At 30.0% G+C, this 21,111-nt stretch overlaps 1 protein-coding gene across 1 annotated transcript in view; it reads left to right on the top strand.

Moving 5' to 3' along the window:
• Window positions 1-2,929: 2,929 nt before the first annotated feature.
• LOC114345791 (clavesin-2) overlaps window positions 2,930-21,111 on the top strand; it is an 80,421-nt gene continuing 62,239 nt past the window's right edge. The window contains exon 1 of the mRNA XM_050645976.1: window positions 2,930-3,056. Within this exon, the coding sequence (XP_050501933.1) occupies window position 3,056 (1 nt within the window). The 5' untranslated portion in view covers window positions 2,930-3,055. The remainder of the gene's footprint in view (window positions 3,057-21,111) is intronic.

Genomic DNA, 21,111 nt, shown 5'->3' with positions numbered 1-21,111 from the left:
GTACCGGGTGTACGAATCAAACTGAGTTTTTTTTTCAAAGTTCGCATCACCCTGTGGACTATTCTAGAGTTTACAAAATACTGAAATTAAAAATTAACTATAGCCTCAGGTTTTCTTAATATTCTGTTTTTGTATTCATTTGCTTATGTTGGATAATAAAAAAGTTAGGTACTTTAACAACTGGACATGTTCCTCATCAGTACAGGATGTTTCGAAACAAGTGCGGCAAACTTTAAGGGGTAATTTTACATAAGAAAATAAAAACAGTTTGCTTTATAATCATATGCAAGCCAACGCTTTGTTTCCGAGATACGGGACGTTCAATTTTTTTTTACAAACTGACGATTTATTTATTGCTTTGAAACCAGTTAAGATATACAAATAAAATTTTGTGGGTTTTAAGACGTAGTTATTTCGCATTTTTTGACATACAATTAAGAATTTTATATTCTTCATCGGCGTGCATACGGGTAATAATTTCGGTCATAATACCCGTCTGCGCGTAACTAACTGCATTGCCATTTGGGGGTTACGATACGCCGACATACTATTGTTTATTTTTTAACTAAGAGGAGTAAACCAAAAAGACATATTCACGCCCAGGAAAGTCACTAGAAAAGTCACCAAAATACATCTTCTTTTTTGGTTGATCATGTCGGCCCTCAACTGTAATCCATCAATATTATATTATATTAATACGTCGCTAAAAAGTTCTAAAAACATTTGCTTTTTATATAAAGCAGACTAAAAATCTAAAAATTAAAGGAATAACACAGAAAACACAAAAAACGCCGATATAACTGATTTAACCTATGAAATGCCAAAAGTGTCAAAATTTTATAAATGCCATTAGTGTCAAAATTTTATAACAGTGGAGTAAACTTGCCTGCGGTTGGACCAATTACAAACAAGTACTACAGCGCGGTAAATTTGAATCACTCCTCTTGGTTTAAAAACAAACTATAGAACGGGTGCAATTAATATTTTTAAAACGTATCCTTTTGGTTCCTATCAATACGCCAGATTTTGCTGTTCAACTTGAAACAAGTACAGCTAAATTTTCACTTGTGATATTTAAACACATGCTAAACTGGCTCATTAAACTTTATGAGATGGAAGAAAATCGACTACCTAAAATGTGCTTTCTACGTCAACTGGAAATCACAAGGATAGAGAATAAATATAATTGGGCATCGCAAGTTAAAAATCTGTTAGAATTTGCAAACTGTCAAAGATCATGGAGAGATATTAATGTAGCGTTCCTAAAAGCAAACAAAAATGACTTAATAGACACATTTAAACAAAAGGTAAACCAAAATGATTTGCGACAACTGAATGACTCATCATTTCTCACTTTATATAGGGCTTTAGATCTGACCGATCAACCACAACAGTATCTTCATATTCGAATGCCTCTACAATTCACCAGAACAATAGCACAACTTAGACTGTCGAACGAGTTTTGTATTCGGTTCACTTTTCAAGGACTAACATATAAGATTGATCCAAAACAGTTGTGTACAATATGCAACAAACGTGAGCTGGAAACTCTGCGTCACCTTCTGTTCGAATGTCCTATTTACACAGCAATGAGACCACAGAATATTACCAATCTGTTAAACCCAGAACATTTAGCAAACACCCTGAATAATATTACACCCTCTACCGCGAAACCAATTTCAAATCATATATGGAATATTCTGAAGCTACGAGCTTTCGTAATTAACGAATAAAAAAAAATTAATAACGCAAGCTCTAATTTCTCAATGTATTATTAGCGTACCTTAAAAGATTATTAGTAGGTTACTTACTACTAGACTTACAAAAAAAGTATCCGAATAACTCACAAGTTTGTTTCTTTTTTATTTATTTATTTATTTTAAAATTTATAATGTAAGTAATATTGCAGTTACGTGTTCCCTTAATCTCATTATATATTTATCTTGTTCTTCCTAGATATGTAATTATGTATATTATGTATGTGTATGCGGGTAGGTGGGTATAGGTGTGTATGTTTATATAATATGTAATATAGGTATGTCTATATATGTATAGGTTTTTATTCTAGAACTTAATTGCATTTTTATACTTTTTTAATGCTATTTATATCTAAGATATTTATGTACATGTAGCGAACTAAATTTCTTGTTATGAAACTGCAAAGTTTTTATAAACAATAAAATTCTATCTATCTATCTATCTAGAAGAAGATTGGAGGTCTCGCCAACTCTCTACGATTTTTTTTTCAAAAAGTTATAGCCTTCGACATTTGACCTCTTGGGATAAACAATTTATAATATCTAACCAACAAATTCGTTAATCTGGCTTTACAATTTTTTTTATGTTTGGAATTGAAAGATCTTCATTTTGAAGCTTTAAAAAGTAAAAAAAAATTATTTGTACAATAAATAATGCAATTGTAAAAAACGGCCATTTTGGACTTTTCGCAGGCTGTTTTGCAATAACCTATCAACAAAATTAAACTTACCATACCTCAAACTGTAGGTTTTTAATTTATTACAACTTTCTATAAAAAAAGTTTTTCTCTAAAATCAATATCCTAAGCTGTAAAATTAAAAATCCTTAAAAATTGCAAATTTAACAAATGAAAATCGCAATAAAAAAAAGCGCACAATATTTTTGGTTACATCTTAGTAGAAGTTATTCCTGGCATCGTCCTTTACAACACCTGATAGGTTTTAAAAATTCCTGAATTATATCACGTTTTTTCACCCACAGCCTGGGGCAAATATGCTAAATACAAACCCATGAGTAATTTTATTTGAACCCTAATAAAATATTTATTGTCTTAAGCAGTATCGTCATTATCAAATTAAAAGTAAATGTGTGAAATCCGTAAATCCCTAATGGATTAAATGTTATACTTTCGGTTATCTAATCAATTTTTCGATAACACGCACATATTAGACACCCAGAAACAATAAAGTAAACTTCTAACTAATTACGTTCAAGTGAGTATTAATGAGTTAATGATTAATTATTATGCAATACGATATCTAAACAGGACAGGTATAGAATACCTCGATTATTTAAAAGTAAGTTAAAATGATTATTTTGTTAGAAATTATCCATTTACAATAAAAAATGATAATATATTAAAATAATGAATGGGTTGCATGTGTGAGTCCATACTATTTTAGTATGTAAAGAAAAGAGAGACGTTCTCACAAACAATTTATTTTACAACTGACGACCGGCTTCGCTGTCTACAATATTCAGGTCCCGGTTAAAATAAAATTAAATGCTACAAACAACAAAAAACCAGAGTAAGTTAAGTGGTCTGGTTTAAATCAAAAGTTAATGATCAAGCCAATATCAAAGTACATATATTTATGCATGCATATGAATACCCACATGTACGTACGCATGGTGTATAATCCTCATACTCACATACATGCACGCATTCATATGCAGTGGCAACCAAAATATGTCAAGTATAAGATATCCATGTACATACTTACTTTCCGGTATAAGGGAAGAATATAGTAGTATTCAATATCATACTTTTTCTCATGCACTTTGCTAAAGGGATGGTTGGTAAAGGGATAGATTTGAATGTAATATATTAACAAAGCATTGGCAGGATATTAAGGCATTAGTAAGATACACGACATTAAACCGAGGAACTAAAAATTGTTAGCTATATTATATAAAGTGATGTTATTTTTAATTAACAGTGTAGATTTTATTTATATAGGATTGTTAGATGTTGTTCAGGATGTTCAAGAACTTATAGATGTAAAAATTGGGTATGCGATTTTTTTGACAAGATTGGTCGGTTATGCAATAGTTGTGATTTGATTGTGAAATTTGTTTGATTGGTTTAAAAATTGAAATTGAAAATTGAACAATAGTAATTTGCTAAAAAATTTTTCTATTAAAAATATTAAAAGTGTCAAACAATAAAATAATTAATAACTAATTCAGAATTAAAGTCAAGTGTATAGGTAATGCAGTAGGTGAAATTACATTTATTGTAATATAAAGTTATAATTATCTGTAGTGCAATGAAGCTTTATGGAATACAACTAAAAAAATTTTTAAAAAGTAATGTATGAAAAAATAATAAATGAAAATAAAAAAATCTTTTTTCATTTTACTAAATCTATACCATTAATTAAAAATAACATCACTTTATATATAAATAACAATTTTTAGTTCCTCGGTTTAATGTCGTGTATCCTACTAATGCCATTAAGATCATGCCAATGTTTTGTTAATATATTGCATTCAAATCTATCCCTTTACCAACCACCCCTTTAGCAAAGTGCATTAGAAAAAGTATGATATTAGAGAGTTATTGCCAACGTCTTTTAAGTCGGCCTTTAATAAAAGATCCTTTATTTTGACATATACGCATGCGCAGTATTGTGTCTTTTATTTTTGTCCTTTAATAAAATACAGGTCGCCTGGATTTAAGGAAAATTAGAAGACACCCTTCTTTTAATAAAAGTTCCTTTATTTTGACATAACGTGTCAAAAATATGAAGAAAGGTCTAACTTCACTTGTATTTTGAATTTATCTTGTCTTGTCCCTTCTTTCTTTTGATTGATAATTTATGTATTGTGGGATTGATATTTGATTAAACTTTCATCATTAAAGTTGTGTGTTGGGTTTTATTTATTAAAAAGAACTGTAATATTCTCAGATATAGATTATTGATGTTTTGACCCAAACGAATATAAAAAAGAATATTTTATTGAAACTTGAGTTATTACAAAAAGTTGTAAAAAGGAATACATTATGTAAATAATTCTAAAGTGTTACTAATTACAATGATCAGACATATAATATCATTAGTTCATTTATTAAACTCAATATATTTTTCATTTTTGTATAGAAATAAATATTTATTATAGATATAAGAGGTAATTTCAATAAATTTTAATGAAGGTTAGGATTTGTTAAAATTCTAGATTCAAAATAGAGTTCAATTCAACAGATATATAACAACAGGTTAACAAAATAAAACAAAGTTTCAAGCATGTATTTATTTTTGAAAATTTAATCTGTTATAGATTAGAAACTATAAAATTTTTAATCAAAAGTATTAATACACTTTCATTTTCATATCATCTTTTGGTTCCTACCCGTTTCAAATCGTATTGCAAATCATATTAGCAATCATAACCTTCCTAGCTGCGATTTGAAACAGTTCCATTGATATTCTCCCTCTACCGGGTTTTCACTTATCTTTGACTGTACCTTTCAATATCTACTGCAGCAGGGAGTAATGGTGCTGATTTCTCATATGTGTCCTAGATACTGCAGTTTTATGCGTTTAATGGTAAACACATTGTCTAATTCCTTCTTCATTCCTCCTAGAACCCCCTTGTTCGTGATCCATTCCATGCCATCATTATTTGTTTATTTAAACACTGATAAAAAAATTAATAAAAAACCACCATAAAGCTTAATTCTTCTATTATATTTTTGTCTATCGGGAAGTTTATCAGACAGATTAGATATTAGAGGCCTTAAAAAACAAAGCAAAAAAAACAACCTCTAAACTTGCCAGTACTTTGTGCTGCGAGTCCTAAGCCTGGTTAAAGGGTGAGGGGAGGTTGATGTTACCCTTGCTCAGATTACAATCCTGTTTGAGCACCCTATATTATGTACCTATTGCTTTTCGGTCTCCTACTGTTCGGTCTAGTGAGGTTTCGGTAAAGTGCTTTTCGGTCTAATGAGTTCGGTCTACTGCTTTCGGTATAATGATTTCGGTCTCTACAGTAAACCAGTATCCTTAACATCTGTCTTTTCAGCTCCGGATTACTAGTTAACGGAAGTTTTTCTCTGTCAGATATCTGTTAGTATCTAATCTGTCAGATAAACTTCCTGATAACTAGTTATCCAGAGGTGAAAAGAGAGGCCCATAATGGATCGTAATGAACATATTTTAAATGATAAAAGATTAAACACCAATAGCATGTATATATTTATAAATTTATTATTTAGAACCTGCTAATGATCATAAAATACTTAAAATCAGTTACCAATACAATATTTATTTATAAATTTATTAACAAACTGCAGTCCAATAAAAATAAAATTAGTTTAAGCTAGCTTTAAATGTCGAACAATATTTTTAAACAAACAAACAAACACACACACACACACACACACACACACACACACACACACACACACACACATTAGTTGCATTAGATTAGCTCCTGGTTGAAAATGTACTGCCACAGCTTCTATATCAATATCAACAGCACACTCATTTGCCAGTATTTCAATGTTTTCTCTATTATCTACTGCAATATTATGTAAAACTGAACAAACTGATATTATTTTTTGAATAAAAGGTAACTTGCATCTCATATATGTTAAAACGGGAAATGTCTTCAAAATACCAAATGTTCTTTTAATAACAATTCTTGAAGGGATTTGTGATTGAAAAACACAACTTCTGTCTGAAAATTCTGCAATAGTGTCATAGTCATAAGGTAGTTGTAGACTGGATCTGGATATCCACTATTCCCTAATAATATAAATTCTCCAGAAATTACCCATTTTATATACCCATAAGCCCACAATGCAAAAGTATTTAAAAACTCCTAAAATAGTATTTCCAATTGCACTTCCATATTATTGAACGATGAGTATTATGGGATATATTATGTTGTTCTCTAAACATCTTTAAATGACAAAATAATTAAATTTAACGTTTTACTCTTTTCAATTATCTTATTTTAATTTTTATCAACAAATGGAAGTTTATAGGTTATTTTTATATTAACAAAAATATTTCATGTCATTTGTCAAAATAAAAGATTCCTTAACTGCGTTTGCAATACCACTCTTTTAGACCCGTCCTGTATCTGTCCTTTATTAAAGTATCCTCTAATAAAGGATCCTTTATTTTGCGTTGGCAATATCTCTCTATTGAATACTACTATATTCTTCCCTTATACCGGAAAGTGGATATATCTTGTACTTGACATAATTTTGGCTTAGTCTTTTATTTAGCAGATGCCGCTAGGCACCTACTACCATCTCGTCAGTTGCGGTGGGAGATGGATATGTCGAAGATTTTTACCTGGGCCAGAGAAATGCAGCCTATGCAGTCTCTGATGAACCTCTAACAAGAGGTGAAATCGTCGATAAGAGTGCTGGCTGCACTCTCTGATCTGAGTAAAAATTAAGACAGTTTTGGTTTCGCACCGCAACTGAATGAATAAAAATGGTATACATTTTTATTTTTATATTAGTATTACTCCTATTGAGTAACTAGGTCCATTTTCCGTTGGAACTTTACCACGCTGCAGACGGGGGTTGTGAATTGCATAGTGTAGAATTCCTTCCCTTTAGTCTTCACTGCAGCATCCATTTGGCTTGCATATTGTAGAAGCCTTGGAGGTTGTCACCAGGAAATGGGCCAATAAAGTTTTTCAATTAAAAATCTTTTAAAAATATTTAATTTACAAATATTTTTATTAGGTTGAAAAACTTAGTCTTTTAAAAAATAAACAATTCAGAAGAAAATAATCTCTATAAAGAAGAAATCCTACGATAAAGAAGAAGAAGAAGATCCTGCGATAAATTGACTTATTCCACAAATTAATTAATTAATTAGAAAGACAGATCAAATATTTTTCTTCTTCTTATATTAGGCCTCTTGGCCTGTTATTAACCAATTTTGAGCTTGTATTCGTAGCTGTAATGTTCCTATTCGTAGCTTCCTATGGGTCTCTTGCCTGCTGACTTCGAATCCCTAGCTATACGGGCTATTCTCTCGCTGTCCATTCTCGTCACATGCTGATTCCACTCTCGTCGTCTCTATCTTCCCCACCGTACTATATCTTGTATGTTACAGAGATCTCTTATTCTGTCGTTCGATATTCTGTCTCTCAGTGTTTTCCCAGTTATTGACCTCAACGTTCTCATTTCTGATGTTTTGAGTATCCTCTTGGTTTCTGCTGTGTTACATCTTGTTTCTATCGCGTACGTCATGATCGGCCTTACACATGATTTGTATATGAGTACTTTCCCTTCCAGCCTCATATCTTTGTTTCTTCAGATGACATCCCTCAGACATTCTGACACGTAATTGGCTTTATTTGCTTGCTTCCGGACACTCTCTTTAACATCTCCATAACGACATATTTCGACTCACAGATATTGGAATGTCGAGACTTGTTTAATTAGTTCGTTGTTAATTACTAATTTGCATCTTATGCGTTTCCAGGGATTTTGTCTTAGCCGTTGATATTTTCATGTTGTAGTTCTTCGCCACTGTATTGAAAGTTTGTGCCATTCGCTGTAGATTTTTTTTACAGAGGATTTTTATTTGTTTTTCTGCCATCTTATATCCTTTTCCAGTACCTTTAATGGTTTCTATGATTTTGTCCATTACTAAACTAAAAAGCAATGTTAGTTCATTCTCGACTTTTATTCTAGTTTTGTTCTTCGTCTTAATGTCTTTAATTATTCTTATCACCTTGTTGGGGTGATTCTTCTCCTTTAGCAATCTTAGCACATCTTCCAAACTTACACAATCGAAGGCCTTAGTCGGATTGATAAAGCACATAAATGCAGGTTTATTATGTTCTAGTACTCTCTCAGCAATTTGTCTGGCTATGAACATGGCGTCTATTGTGGACTTATTTTTCCGAAAACTTTGTTGTTCCTCACTAATTGTGTATTCTTTATTTATTTTATTGGCAAGTATTTTTGTTAAAAGTTTAAGAGTTGTGCTCAGAGATCAAATAACAGAAATTATTATGCATGCGAAAATTTTACACCAGATTGTCCCGCAAAAATTGCCCTTATTATTATCGAAATGATTTTGCAATAATTTGAGTTATACAAGAATTTGCATTATGTTTGTAACATTAAAATTTTTACAGAAACTAAAAGGTTTTCTGTTTTAATAATTCATATTTATGAAACATAATGAATCGAATTAGAATCACATAAAAATTATAAAATGTTTTCGATAATTCTTTTTATTTATTGTGATGCAAAAAATTGTTTTCGTCATCCCGAAACCGCTACCAGACATTACGGCGACGCGACAAGACCAGATTATTTACCTTTGAATCCAACCGTGAACGTGATAAATAAAACAAAATAATAGTCGAGGAAATGAAACTGAAAAAATGGCAAAAACTCGCAATTTTTTCGTCCAGCATCGATTTGTACAAAAAATTTGGGATTAAGCTCATTTTACCCTCTAGTTCATTTTCTATATTGAGCCGTTGTACGCTTTTGATTTTTTAAGAGTGAAAACTACCCCTAATTGTAAAAAATTATAAAATAATATTTTAAACTTAAATATCGTCAACATTTGGTCCTTATTAGTTACTAATGATTGTTTTATGCTTTAAGATATACTATCATAATATTTCAACCCTTAAACCCACCCTTGTTGGAGCTATACACATATAAAAAATGTACTTATCATAAAAGAATAATTTCGGCTTGCATTGATTTACATAAAAATTTGGGATTAGGATCATCTAACCCTGTACTTCATATTCTATAATATCATGCTTAAGGATGTTGATTATTTTTAAGGGTGTAAACTACCACTTATGGTCAAAAATTATATAAAAACATTGTAAACTTTATTACGGGTAAAATTTGGTTTTGATTGGTTAAATAATGACTGTTTTATGCTTTAAGATATAATATCATAATACTTCAACCCTTAAAAACCTCCCTTAATAACATTACAATTGTTATAAGTAGATAATTTAATAGATCTATAGAGAAAAAATAGAATTAAAAAATTATAGAATTAAAAAAACATTTATTTACACAAAATTACGAATTTACAAATATATAAAAATACACATACAAATAGTTTTTTAGTCATCCAGTATACGAACCGGTTCTGTGGTATTATATATACATTGAAAATGATCCATACGCGGACTATTCGAATTTTTCAAAAAAAAAATTCGTTTTATAAACATAGCACCTTCATTTTTGGCGATAAAATTTTTTTCAAACATCATTTTGTTGGATTTTCAAAGAGCTATAAGACTATGTAAACTAAATTCCGTATGATCCCTTAGTTTTTAATTGGGGTGAGTTTAAAGGGATCGAATAAGGGGGTGTTTGCTGGTAAAAAGAGGCTTTAAACAGCTACATCTCACTAACTATTCACTTTAATGAAAATCTGTGTACAAGGGAATTTTAGATAATAAGAAAACTACAATTTAGTAGTTTATCAGTTTTTTTCGGAGATATTTTGAAGTAAAAGTTCAAAAATACAGAATTGAAAAAAATAAATTTTTCTTTATACACCAATTTTTCTAAAATTTGTCCTTTTAAATGGGTCAAACTTCTTGGGTGTATTAATAATATAAATATAAAAGGAATTATAGAAAGGTGAAGACCAATTTTTAATTAGGAGGATAGTTTTCTTAGAGAAAAGCAGGTACCGGCAGTTTTTTATCATGTCACTGAATTTTCATGCTAAAAACTTTTTATTATTATTTTTTGAAAGGACTAATTGTATATTTGAAAAATATTATGAAAGTTTTCTTCGAAAAATGCAGTTTGTCCGTTATTTGGCTTTGAATATTTCCAATTATGCATTTGACGAAAAAAGATAACTTTTAACGTGCCGTATCTCGGTTTGTATTGGTCGTAAAGATATTATAGAAAAAGAACTTGGTTTGTGTTACTAAAAGACACAATTTTGGTATCTACAGTTTTTTGATAAAATGCATATTTTTCGAGGTATTCTCAAAAAACCCTCTAAAAAAATCGATTTTTTCGTCACAAAGCTGTTACATTCAAGCGCGAATAACTCAAAAAATATTAGTTTTACGAAGAAAATGGAAAAAACATATTTTTCTTAGAATTACTTTTTACATGGATTTACATGGTTAACATGTAATAAAAAATTCCCACCCCCGAGATGGGGTGGCAACCACCCCCAAGGTTTTAGCGTAAAGCGGTATGATATAGAAAATGATCCTTGGACAATGCCCTACCATCTGTGAAAATTTCAAGTAAATCCATGCCGGACAAAAAAATTGCGAGCCAAAATGCTTCATTTCCTCGACTATAAGCCATTTTTTCTTTTAGTAAATAAAAATGTGTTTTTGGTAAACATTTCTATTTTAAGCTTATAAAAGTTATAAAAATAACTACCTTACCTTTTATAATATGACCTTCTTGATTGGGTTGAAATAATATTTATATCAAATTTCGTTTCTGAGATATAAAGTTTATTTGTTTTTGTGCAATTTTTGGTATCGTTGCATTAAAAGATACCTAATAATAATTCGTTCCTTGGTTTGTTGATTTGTGCATTTTTAAAAGACCAGCATTAATAACCCCTGTCAAAATAACTTCTTCACGGTTTTAGGTAAGTTAAACAACATAATTAAAGCTGTGGGTGAAAAATAGGTCGATTTCAGGATATAATTCAGGAATTTTTGAAACCTATCAGGTGTTGTAAAGGACGAAGCCAGGAATAACTTCTAATAAAATATAACCAAAAATATTGTGCGCATTTTTTTAAATGCGATTTTCATTTGTTAACTTTGCAATTTTTATTGATTTTTAATTTTGTAGCTTAGGACATTGATTTTAGAGAAAAACTTTTTAATAGAAAGTTGTAGTAAATTAAAAAAGCTACAATTTGAGCTATGGTAAGTTTAATTTCGTTAATTGGTTATTGCAAAACAGCCTTCGAAAGGTCCAAAATGGCCGTTTTTTACAAATTGCATTATTTATTGTACAAATAATTTTTTTTTATTTTTTTAGCTCTAAAATGAAGGTCTTTCAATTCCAAACATAAAAAAAAAATTGTAAAGCCAGATTAACGAATTTGTTGCTTAGATATTATAAATTGTTTATCACAAGAGGTCAAATGTCGAAGGCTATAACTTTTTGAAAAAAAAAATCGTAGAAAGTTAGTGAAACATCCAATCTCCTTCGAAAGATTTATGTTTTCATATTCTAATCTAAATAAATGCGTAAAACATTTTTAAACCTCTAATTTTTGGGTTTGAAAATAAGGGGGCAAATTTCGTTATAAACATTTAGAGCTGAAGTGGCCCTGTACATCCTATGAGTTTTTAACTTACAGATTATTGTTGCTAAAGATGAAACAAAGATTTATAAAAAAAATAAAAAATTTCTACGACCAACCGAAGCCGAGATAATTTTTGGGTTTGCAAATAAGGGGGCAAATTTCGTTATAAACATTTAGAGCTGTAGCGGCCCTGTACATCCTAGGAGTTTCTAACTTACAGATTATTGTTGCTGAAGACAAAACGAAGATTTATAAAAAGATAAAAATTTTCTACAACCAACTGAAGCCGAGATAATTGTTTTTATTTCTTAAGTCGTAGTGCCTTTATTTATAAAAATTAAGAAATTATTTTACAGTCATTGACTAAAGAAAGACTTATATTATCTTAAAATAAAAATTATTAAAAAATATAATTACATTTAATTATTAAAATTTTTTTTAAAATCGGTGCTTTTGCGAGCGGCCGAATTTTGCAAATCGCCCGGCTCGCTTCAAATCCGCGCGGTCGGAAAATTTTCACGTAACTTGTATTAAATTTTGACAGAAAACAATTTAATAATATCACCGTTATAATATACAATATATTTACCACTGTATTTGTTTTTCTTGATAAACTTTTATATGTGAAATTTCATTTCTGAAGAAATAATATTACAAAAATGATACATATATATGAAATATATAACTATATTTTTAATTTTTTCGTTGTTATATAAATATAATAATAATAATGTTATTTCTTACTATAATTACATAAAACTTTTTCTTCTTGTAGTGACTATTCTTTTTGGATTTCACATATAAAAGTTTATAAAGAAAAACAAATACAGTGGTAAATAGACTGTATATTATAATGGTAATATTATTAAATTGTTTTCTGTCATTTAATACAAGTTACGTAAAAATTTTCCGAGCGCGCGGATTTGAAGCGAGCCGGGCGATTTGCAAAATTCGGCCGCTTGCAAAAGCACCGATTTAAAAAATAATTTCTAATAATTAAATATAATTATATTTTATAATAATCTTTACTTTAAGATAATATAAGTCTTTCTTTAGTCAATGACTGTAAAATAATTTCTTAATTGTTATAAATAAAGGCACTATGATTTAAGAAAAAAAAAAAAATTATCTCGGCTTCATTTGGTTGTAGAAAATTTTAATTTTTTTTATAAATCTTCGTTTCGTCTTTAGAAACAATAATCTGTAAGTTAGAAACTCATAGGATATACAGGGCCGCTTCAGCTCTAAATGTTTATAACGAAATTTGCCCCCTTATTTGCAAACCCAAAAATTATCTCGGCTTCAGTTGGTCATAGAAATTTTTTATTTTTTTATAAACCTTAGTTTCATCTTCAGCAACAATAATATGTAAGTTAAAGACTCATAGGATGTACAGGGCCGCTTCAGCTCTAAATGTTTATAACGAAATTTGCCCCCTTATTTTCAAATCCAAAAATTAGAGGTTTAAAAATGTTTTACGCATTTAGTTACATCAGAATATGAAAACATAACTCTTTCGAAGGAGATTGGATGTTTCACCAACTTTCTACGATTTTTTTTTCAAAAAGTTATAGCCTTCGAGATTTTACCTCTTGGGATAAACAATTTACAATATCTAAGCAAAAAATTCGTTAACATGGCGTTACAATTTTTTTTTATGTTTGAAATTGAAAGATCTTCATTTTAAAGCTTTAAAAAATAAAAAAAAGTTATTTGTACAATAAATAATGCAATTGTAAAAAACGGCCATTTTGGACTTTTCGCAGGCTGTTTTGCAATAACCAATTAACTAAATTAAACTTACCATAGCTCAAATTGTAGGTTTTTTAATTTACTACAACTTTCTATTTAAAAGTTTTTTTCTAAAATCAATATTAAAAAATTAAAAATCAATAAAAATTGCAAATTCAACAAATGAAAATCGCAATTAAAAATAAAGCGCACAATATTTTTGGTTACATTTTAGTAGAAGTTATTCCTGGCATCATCCTTTACAACACCTGATAGGTTTCAAAAATTCCTGAATTATATCACGTTTTTTCACGCACAGCCTGGGGTATATTTTTTACATTTTATAGAACGTTAATATTATTACGTTTCATGGAAATTTGAACCTCCTATAATTTATAAGCATTTTAAAATATGTACCTAAAAACGCTGGACGGAAGGGCCGCCCGAGAACTTTATCGTACCGATCTATTATCGTTATCGTACTAGATACTGGCATTCTATAAAAATAACAAAGTTACTCGTTATTTTGATATTTTAGAAACACCTTGTATACTTGAAAATATTTTATGGTTCTACGCATCATTAATTCCCGCATTTGAGAAAATGTTCGGGGAGACACTATAGATTATTGCATAAATCAATTGAATATTAGTCATACTTTCATTTCAAATTAGTCCATTTTTCTGAGAAATTAATAGTTTACAATATTTGCATTTTACTGCATGGATTGTAATGAAATTTTGGGAGTAGCCCAAAGCCCAATCTCCTAATTCAAAGTCTATCCTATATACTATGGCGCTTTTATCATGGGGGCGGTTCTCACCACTTCTCGGGGATAGAACATTTTTATTTTCGAATTGCATGGAGCAAAAGGAAGAATTTTAAGAAAATTTAAAAATGCGCTCTATAATTTGATCTTATTTTTTTCAACCGTCCAACTTTTTGAAAGTAGAAATAACACTATATTAAGAGGTATTGCAAAAGAAAAACAATGCATTTAAATTCTGGTGAATGAGGGGTTAAATGTATGTACTTCTCATTTTTCCTTAAAGTACATTATACATATATTTTTTTGCACCATATCTCGCTTAGTTTGAATGTAACCGACATTTAACGGTGCTCATTTTAAAGGCCTTTTCAAACACTACAAAAGCATGAGCACTTTGAATATGCACCAAAAAACAAACTCTTTTTACCTACCATATCTCTTTTTGTATTATAAATAGAAAATTTACGAAGGAACGAATCTCTTTGTTATTTATAATTAAAAAAAAAATTATATAGTGTTTTTAGTTTGATGCATAGTTTTTAAGGTATTCACAAAAAACCGTCCGAAAACGTGTCATTTTTAAACGAAAATGGCCAATTTTCAACTACGCATAACTCAAAAAGTATTCTGTTTGAGTTCTCAAAAAAAAGTATAGATCAGTTTTTGCTTAAAAATAGGTTCTCTAGCCAATTCCATGCTTATTTTGACCAATAAATTTTCCACCCCCTTGAAGGGGTGGGAATTGCCCCAAGATAAAAGCGCCATAGTATATAGGGTAGATTTTGTTTGAGCTATTCCCTACTTACTGTGAAAATATCAAGTACATCGATGTAGTAGGATGGAATTCGGAGCCAAATACCCTCATTGACTGCCCTATAATAATGCTCTGCTATGATCGCGTGAGAGGGGACACACACAAGATTCTAGCAAAATTTCAATTTTTTGTAACTTTTCGAGTTTTTGAGTTACAGCAACGAGTTTTATGTCATTGCAAAGATAATTTTATATTCTTTAAAAAATTTGTAAAAATATACATGGCCGATGTAAAAAATTAAGATTTTTTTTTTTCATTTCCGGTTAAACCGGAAGCCATATTGTGGGTAAAATTTATTGCGCTAATAAATAACAAAGTACTATATGTGTCTGCCAAATTTCAAATTTTAGTTTCTATTACAGAGGTAGTTACGGGAACTCGAATATTTTTTTATAAAAAATTCATAACTCCCCTCCTATGAAGAGTTAAGAAATCTGACCAATGTTATTCAATTAACCGATAGGATATCAAAAATATATCAAAAAATAAACAAATTCCTTGGAGTCATTTTTGAGAAAATTTAGTTCAAATTTATGTCAAATTTTGACCCCTTAAATATAGGCAACCCATAACTTTTTCTGAAAAACGATAATATTCTTGTTATAGCCCCATCTTTAGGCTATATAAATGTTTTTTCAAATTAAATTTATCTTAAACAAGTTTTTAGATTGGTAGGGAAATGTATCGGGTAGGCCATCGGCCATGCTGGCCGCCACTTTAAATTTGGAAATGTCAAATTCCGTATTTCTATTTACCTATCGATGAGCTAACTTTAAGTTAAATTTCATTCGTTTCGGTCAAAATTTGCAAAAATGGGCCCCAAATAACCCCCCTATTTCGGCCCCCCCTTTGAGACGTTTTTTTCAAAAGCTTAGTTTCTCGACAAAATTCTCTTAAACTTACTCATACCAAATTTCATCGAAATCGGTCCAGTAGTTTTTGCTGGGCGGTGGCGACATACGTACGAACATACGTACGTACGTACATACGTACATACTTCCGACATGTTTTTTTCTTATTTTTCTTTTTAGACTCAAAACGTGGAAAAAAAGTGAAATCTGAAAAAAATTTTTTTTGCACGATCCTACAACTTCATCTATTATACTCATACTGCGTATGTAGTACGATACAGTAAAATATACTTATTTAGAAAATTGAATTTAAGTTAGCTTTGAAGAACAGCGGGCGTCTCGAGGAACACGGGACGAGCACAGAGAAAATAGCTGCGGGACTGGATACAGGATGGGACATATGGAAAAGTGCGGGACACGGGACGAGACAAGAGTCTGAGAAACGTGAAACACTAATCGCTAGTCCTAACTTCTCCTAATCTCCTAAGTCCTAATTTCCGCCATCTTGGAAAGGGGGTGCAAAGGGGTTTCGCGTTATATTTCGTAAACTACCAACCGTACAGAAAATCTAATTAAACATAAAATGTAGCAAATTAAATTTTATACAATTTTGTTTTTTTTAACCACTTTTTATCGTCAAGTGACCAACAAAAAAGATATAAACAAAAATAAGTAAACATTATTTAGCTAGTTTCCTTTTGAAGGTTTTATCTTTTTTTCAGTTCATTTTACAATAAAATAATATTATAGCAATTTTATAGAGGATTTTTCAGCTAACAATTTCCACTATAAAATTGTTTAATTCTATTTATTTTTCTAGGTTTTACAGCGCTCCAAACTTGACCAGATTCTCGAATGCTCATAGGGATACAATAAAAACAAAACGTCAGGCTTACTTTTTTATCTATATATTTTTTATTCATACAATTTATTATGATTTTAACATTCCTATGCTATTATTAATTTATTTTTCACGTTTCTCCCCACTATGAAACTTAAAACTCTAAGTATATTTATATAGAAAAGGCCCAAGAAGTTGTTTGAGGACAAATTCGCCGGTCCAGAAGAAGAATGACGCAACCGCAAGATGCAAAATTCCTCAGAATAGGAAAAAAAGAATGTGTGTGTACTTTGTACGCACGTAAGAAGTTATACTTCTATTATATGATTATATGATTATAAACGAAATTAATATATTTTTATTTATATTTTATTTAAATATTAAATTAATTTATACTTACTACTTCTCAAACATTTTTATTAAAACAGTGCCAAAAATTAAAATAATAAAAAAATAAAACACACACAAACACATTAAAAATGCCACAAATGATTTCTGAACATTAATTGTCGGAAAATGTTTTAACTAAATACGTATTTTCTGAAAATAAAATTATATAATAAATATACTTACAATCATTAAATGTATAAAAAAAAAATAAAAGTTTCTATTGGGATTCGAACCAACTTACCACGCGGCTGGTATTTGCGTTGTATTGGGATTCACTCGCATTAAAACTTCGCCACAGAGACAGCTTGTTATTATGTGCGAAGATCGTCTAACTAAACGGTTTAACCTTTTGACATTTTTAACTTATGTAAATCAAATTATTTTGATTTTGAATTGAAATGATTTAGAATTGAAAAAATACAACAAAATATAGAGTAAGAAAACAATATATTAGGTGAATATTGATAGAAATTTTGATGGTAATCAAATTATGTAAATAAAAGTATTACATACTACTTATGTATTTTGGTACGTTCCAGGTAGGTATCGGAGCTCGTATAACGACTAATAAATTTCGCAATCACTTGCGTCGTGCAAAGTGGCTATGTTCAAATATCATAACAAAATTTGATCAACTATTTATAAAACACTTACCAGTGAAAGATTCTTTAGCTTTGAATAAGCGAGATCTGCGGCACTCATACTAGTCACAGTTTGATGAGCTTTCACATTGGCATGCAACAATCATCTCTTCTATGTAAATAAGTCCAAAAATATAATATGAAAACTATTTAAAAAGGCAGTATAACCATTAACTAACTTTTTGTTTGTTGTTTCTCTTCCTACAAATTTTAAAACGCAACAAGCATACATTATAACCAAACCACAGTCCCACAGCTGTGCCATAGCTGCCAAATTCACACTTGAATTATTACATTATGTGCATGTTGTACTAAACTGTTGTCATTGTAGATACGGATACATGTAAGTAGGGAAACCTGTTTGTATCTGTTATTAATAAATAAATATTGGATAATTTTTGTCATGTCATTTGAACATCCAATCAGAACAAAGTTATAAAGCGCATGCGCCCGGTCGCTAGGATTTACCATATAAAATTTCACCGTCATTACGCCCGTAAAGAAGTATAACTTCAAAAAGATTTTTAAATATTTAAAATAGGGATTACATGAGGAGTAATCGTCCAGGAGCATCGGTATGGCGTTTGTTTTTTGACAACGATGGCTTTTATTTTCATCGATATTGGTTAGAATTTCATTATCTAATTTTAATCGCCCCATTTTTAACCCTATCTACAGTTGTGTCATTATGCATCTGAAACAAAGTCTAACATAGAGCGTATTTCAGTAACGACGCAACTATTCTATAGTAGCCTAATAAAATAAAAAAAGTCAATATGTAAATTCGTACAGGTTAAAACAAATTTTGTATCAAAGTTTAGGTGGGTACAATAGTACATTGTTTACCGGGAAGGAAAAGCTTAACATTCCTGGACGACTGTGAAGATTGCTAAGTCGAGGCGCAAGCCGAGACTTAGCAACACAGAGTCCAGGAATGTGGCTTTTCCTACGAGGTAAACATACTATTTTTCCGCAAATCGTTTAAAATTCGACAGATATTGATTGATTTAAAAAAAACGCGATAATTTTATTCCCAAATAAATGGTGCTTTGAAATTCCTAATAAAATTACTTGGGTTACTATGGAAACGTATTGAGGTTGAATTGTCAAACTTGACGCTTATAAATTTAATTAATAATAATGTGTTTTCTATTTATCATTTATGTAGAACACTAACAACTGTACGGAAATATCATTTCCTTACAGTAAGGAAATGACATTTCCTTACAGTAAGAAAGTCCTGACTTTTTCTTCAAGAAATTTTGACAGGAATGTCAAAATTTCCTGGCGATTTGCGGAAAAAGATATTTTCAAGAAAGTATCCAAATCATACAAGGGGATCATTGTTTAAATAATTAAAAAGGGGTCATTTTTGCAAAAAAATTACTTTTTTAACTGCTGAGGTCATTCAATTACTAATGAAGGTCTATAGGATTATTTTCTGTAAAGTTGAAGGGCAAATATTTCACATAAGTCTTACTAAATTAAATTTGACCCCCTATTTATTTAAATAATTATCCATAAAACTTTAAAAACAAATTTGCAAAAAATTATTTTTAGCGTTTTTAATAAGCACTATAAGATATCTTATTTATAGAATAAGTTGCACTATGTTACCAGTATCACGCAAAAAAAATTGGTCGAAAAATATTTAATAGTTTTTGAGATATTGAATTTGTTTATTAAATGTTACTATATATTCAATGGCAAAAACGCGGTTGTTGCCAAAGAAATGTTCACCTGCTTAAGATCTCAATATTTTTATTTTTATGTATGTTTTCGATAAATGTATTGATAAATTCAAATTTCAGTTAACCTCACCCCTAAAATGGCATTTGAAAATTATGCAAATTTGTTTATAATTTGTTTTTTTAATAGCGTCGCGGGGATTAAGTATTTTGAAATACCGTTTCGATCATTGGGTTCCTGGGATTTTTTTACTAATTAACAAAATTTTTTTGTCGTTTTTTCTTCTTTTTTTCTTCTTGGAGTTATATTACTACGGGCCCTTTTAGGGTTAATTTTATTAAGAACGTAGAATCTCTGAGTTGTAGATTCTAGACCTAAAAATATTAAGATTTAACTAAAATCTTTTAAATAAAATGTGGCTACTTACTGAGTTACAGGGTGTTTTATTTAAAAATTTAAAAATTATTGTTACCAAGTACTTTAAAACTATTTGACGCATCCTTATCATACTTGGCAGAAAGTGTGGCTATTATACACCCTATTAAATTGTGATTAATAAACGTTTCTGGCTAGTGCCAGAGACGTACGACAGGGCATAGTAAATGATTGACCCTTCCCAAATTCTACGCCACTGAGTGAATTACTATTGTAGCGAAATTTTTCGATTCTCCAATACATACTTTGTATGTAAATAACTTTATTGGTATTGATAAAGTCATCAGTTTGAGAGATATTGGAAGTTTAAAATGAATGAATGAATGAATCAAAATAACTATGCCGTTTCATTTTTAACGTCCAATATCTCGAAAACTAATGACTTAATCATTACCAGTAAAGAGTATATTATTTACATAGAAAGTATTGGAGAATCGAAAATTTCGCTAAAATAGCAATTCCCTCAGTGGCGTAGAATTTGGGAAGGGTCAACCATTAACTGGCCCCTGTCGTACGCCTCTGGTGGTAGCTAGAAACTTTTATTTATCACAATTTAGTAGACTGTATAGTACCCAACCTTTCTGTAAAGTATGATAAGGATACGTCAAATAGTTTGAAAGTACTTGGTGAAAATAATTTTTAAATTTTTAAATAAAACACCCTGTAACTCAGTAAGTAGCCACATTTTATTTAAGTGATTTTAGACCAAGGTATTTTTAGGTCTAGAATCTACAACTTAGAGATTCGACATTCTTAATGAAACTTAACCCAAAAAGGGCCCGTAGTAATACCAATGCCAAGAAAAAAAAAAAAAAGAAGAGGAAAAAAGACACAAAATTTGTGAATTAGTGAACAATTCCCAGGAACCCAATTATCGAAACGGCATTTTAAAATATTTAATCACCGCGACGTTATTAAAACAAC

Source organism: Diabrotica virgifera, chromosome 3 (assembly GCF_917563875.1).
Source record: "Diabrotica virgifera virgifera chromosome 3, PGI_DIABVI_V3a".
Classification (NCBI taxonomy): Eukaryota; Metazoa; Arthropoda; class Insecta; order Coleoptera; family Chrysomelidae; genus Diabrotica; species Diabrotica virgifera.
Note: the sequence above shows the minus strand (reverse complement) of the source record. Positions and strands in the feature narration are given on the sequence as shown.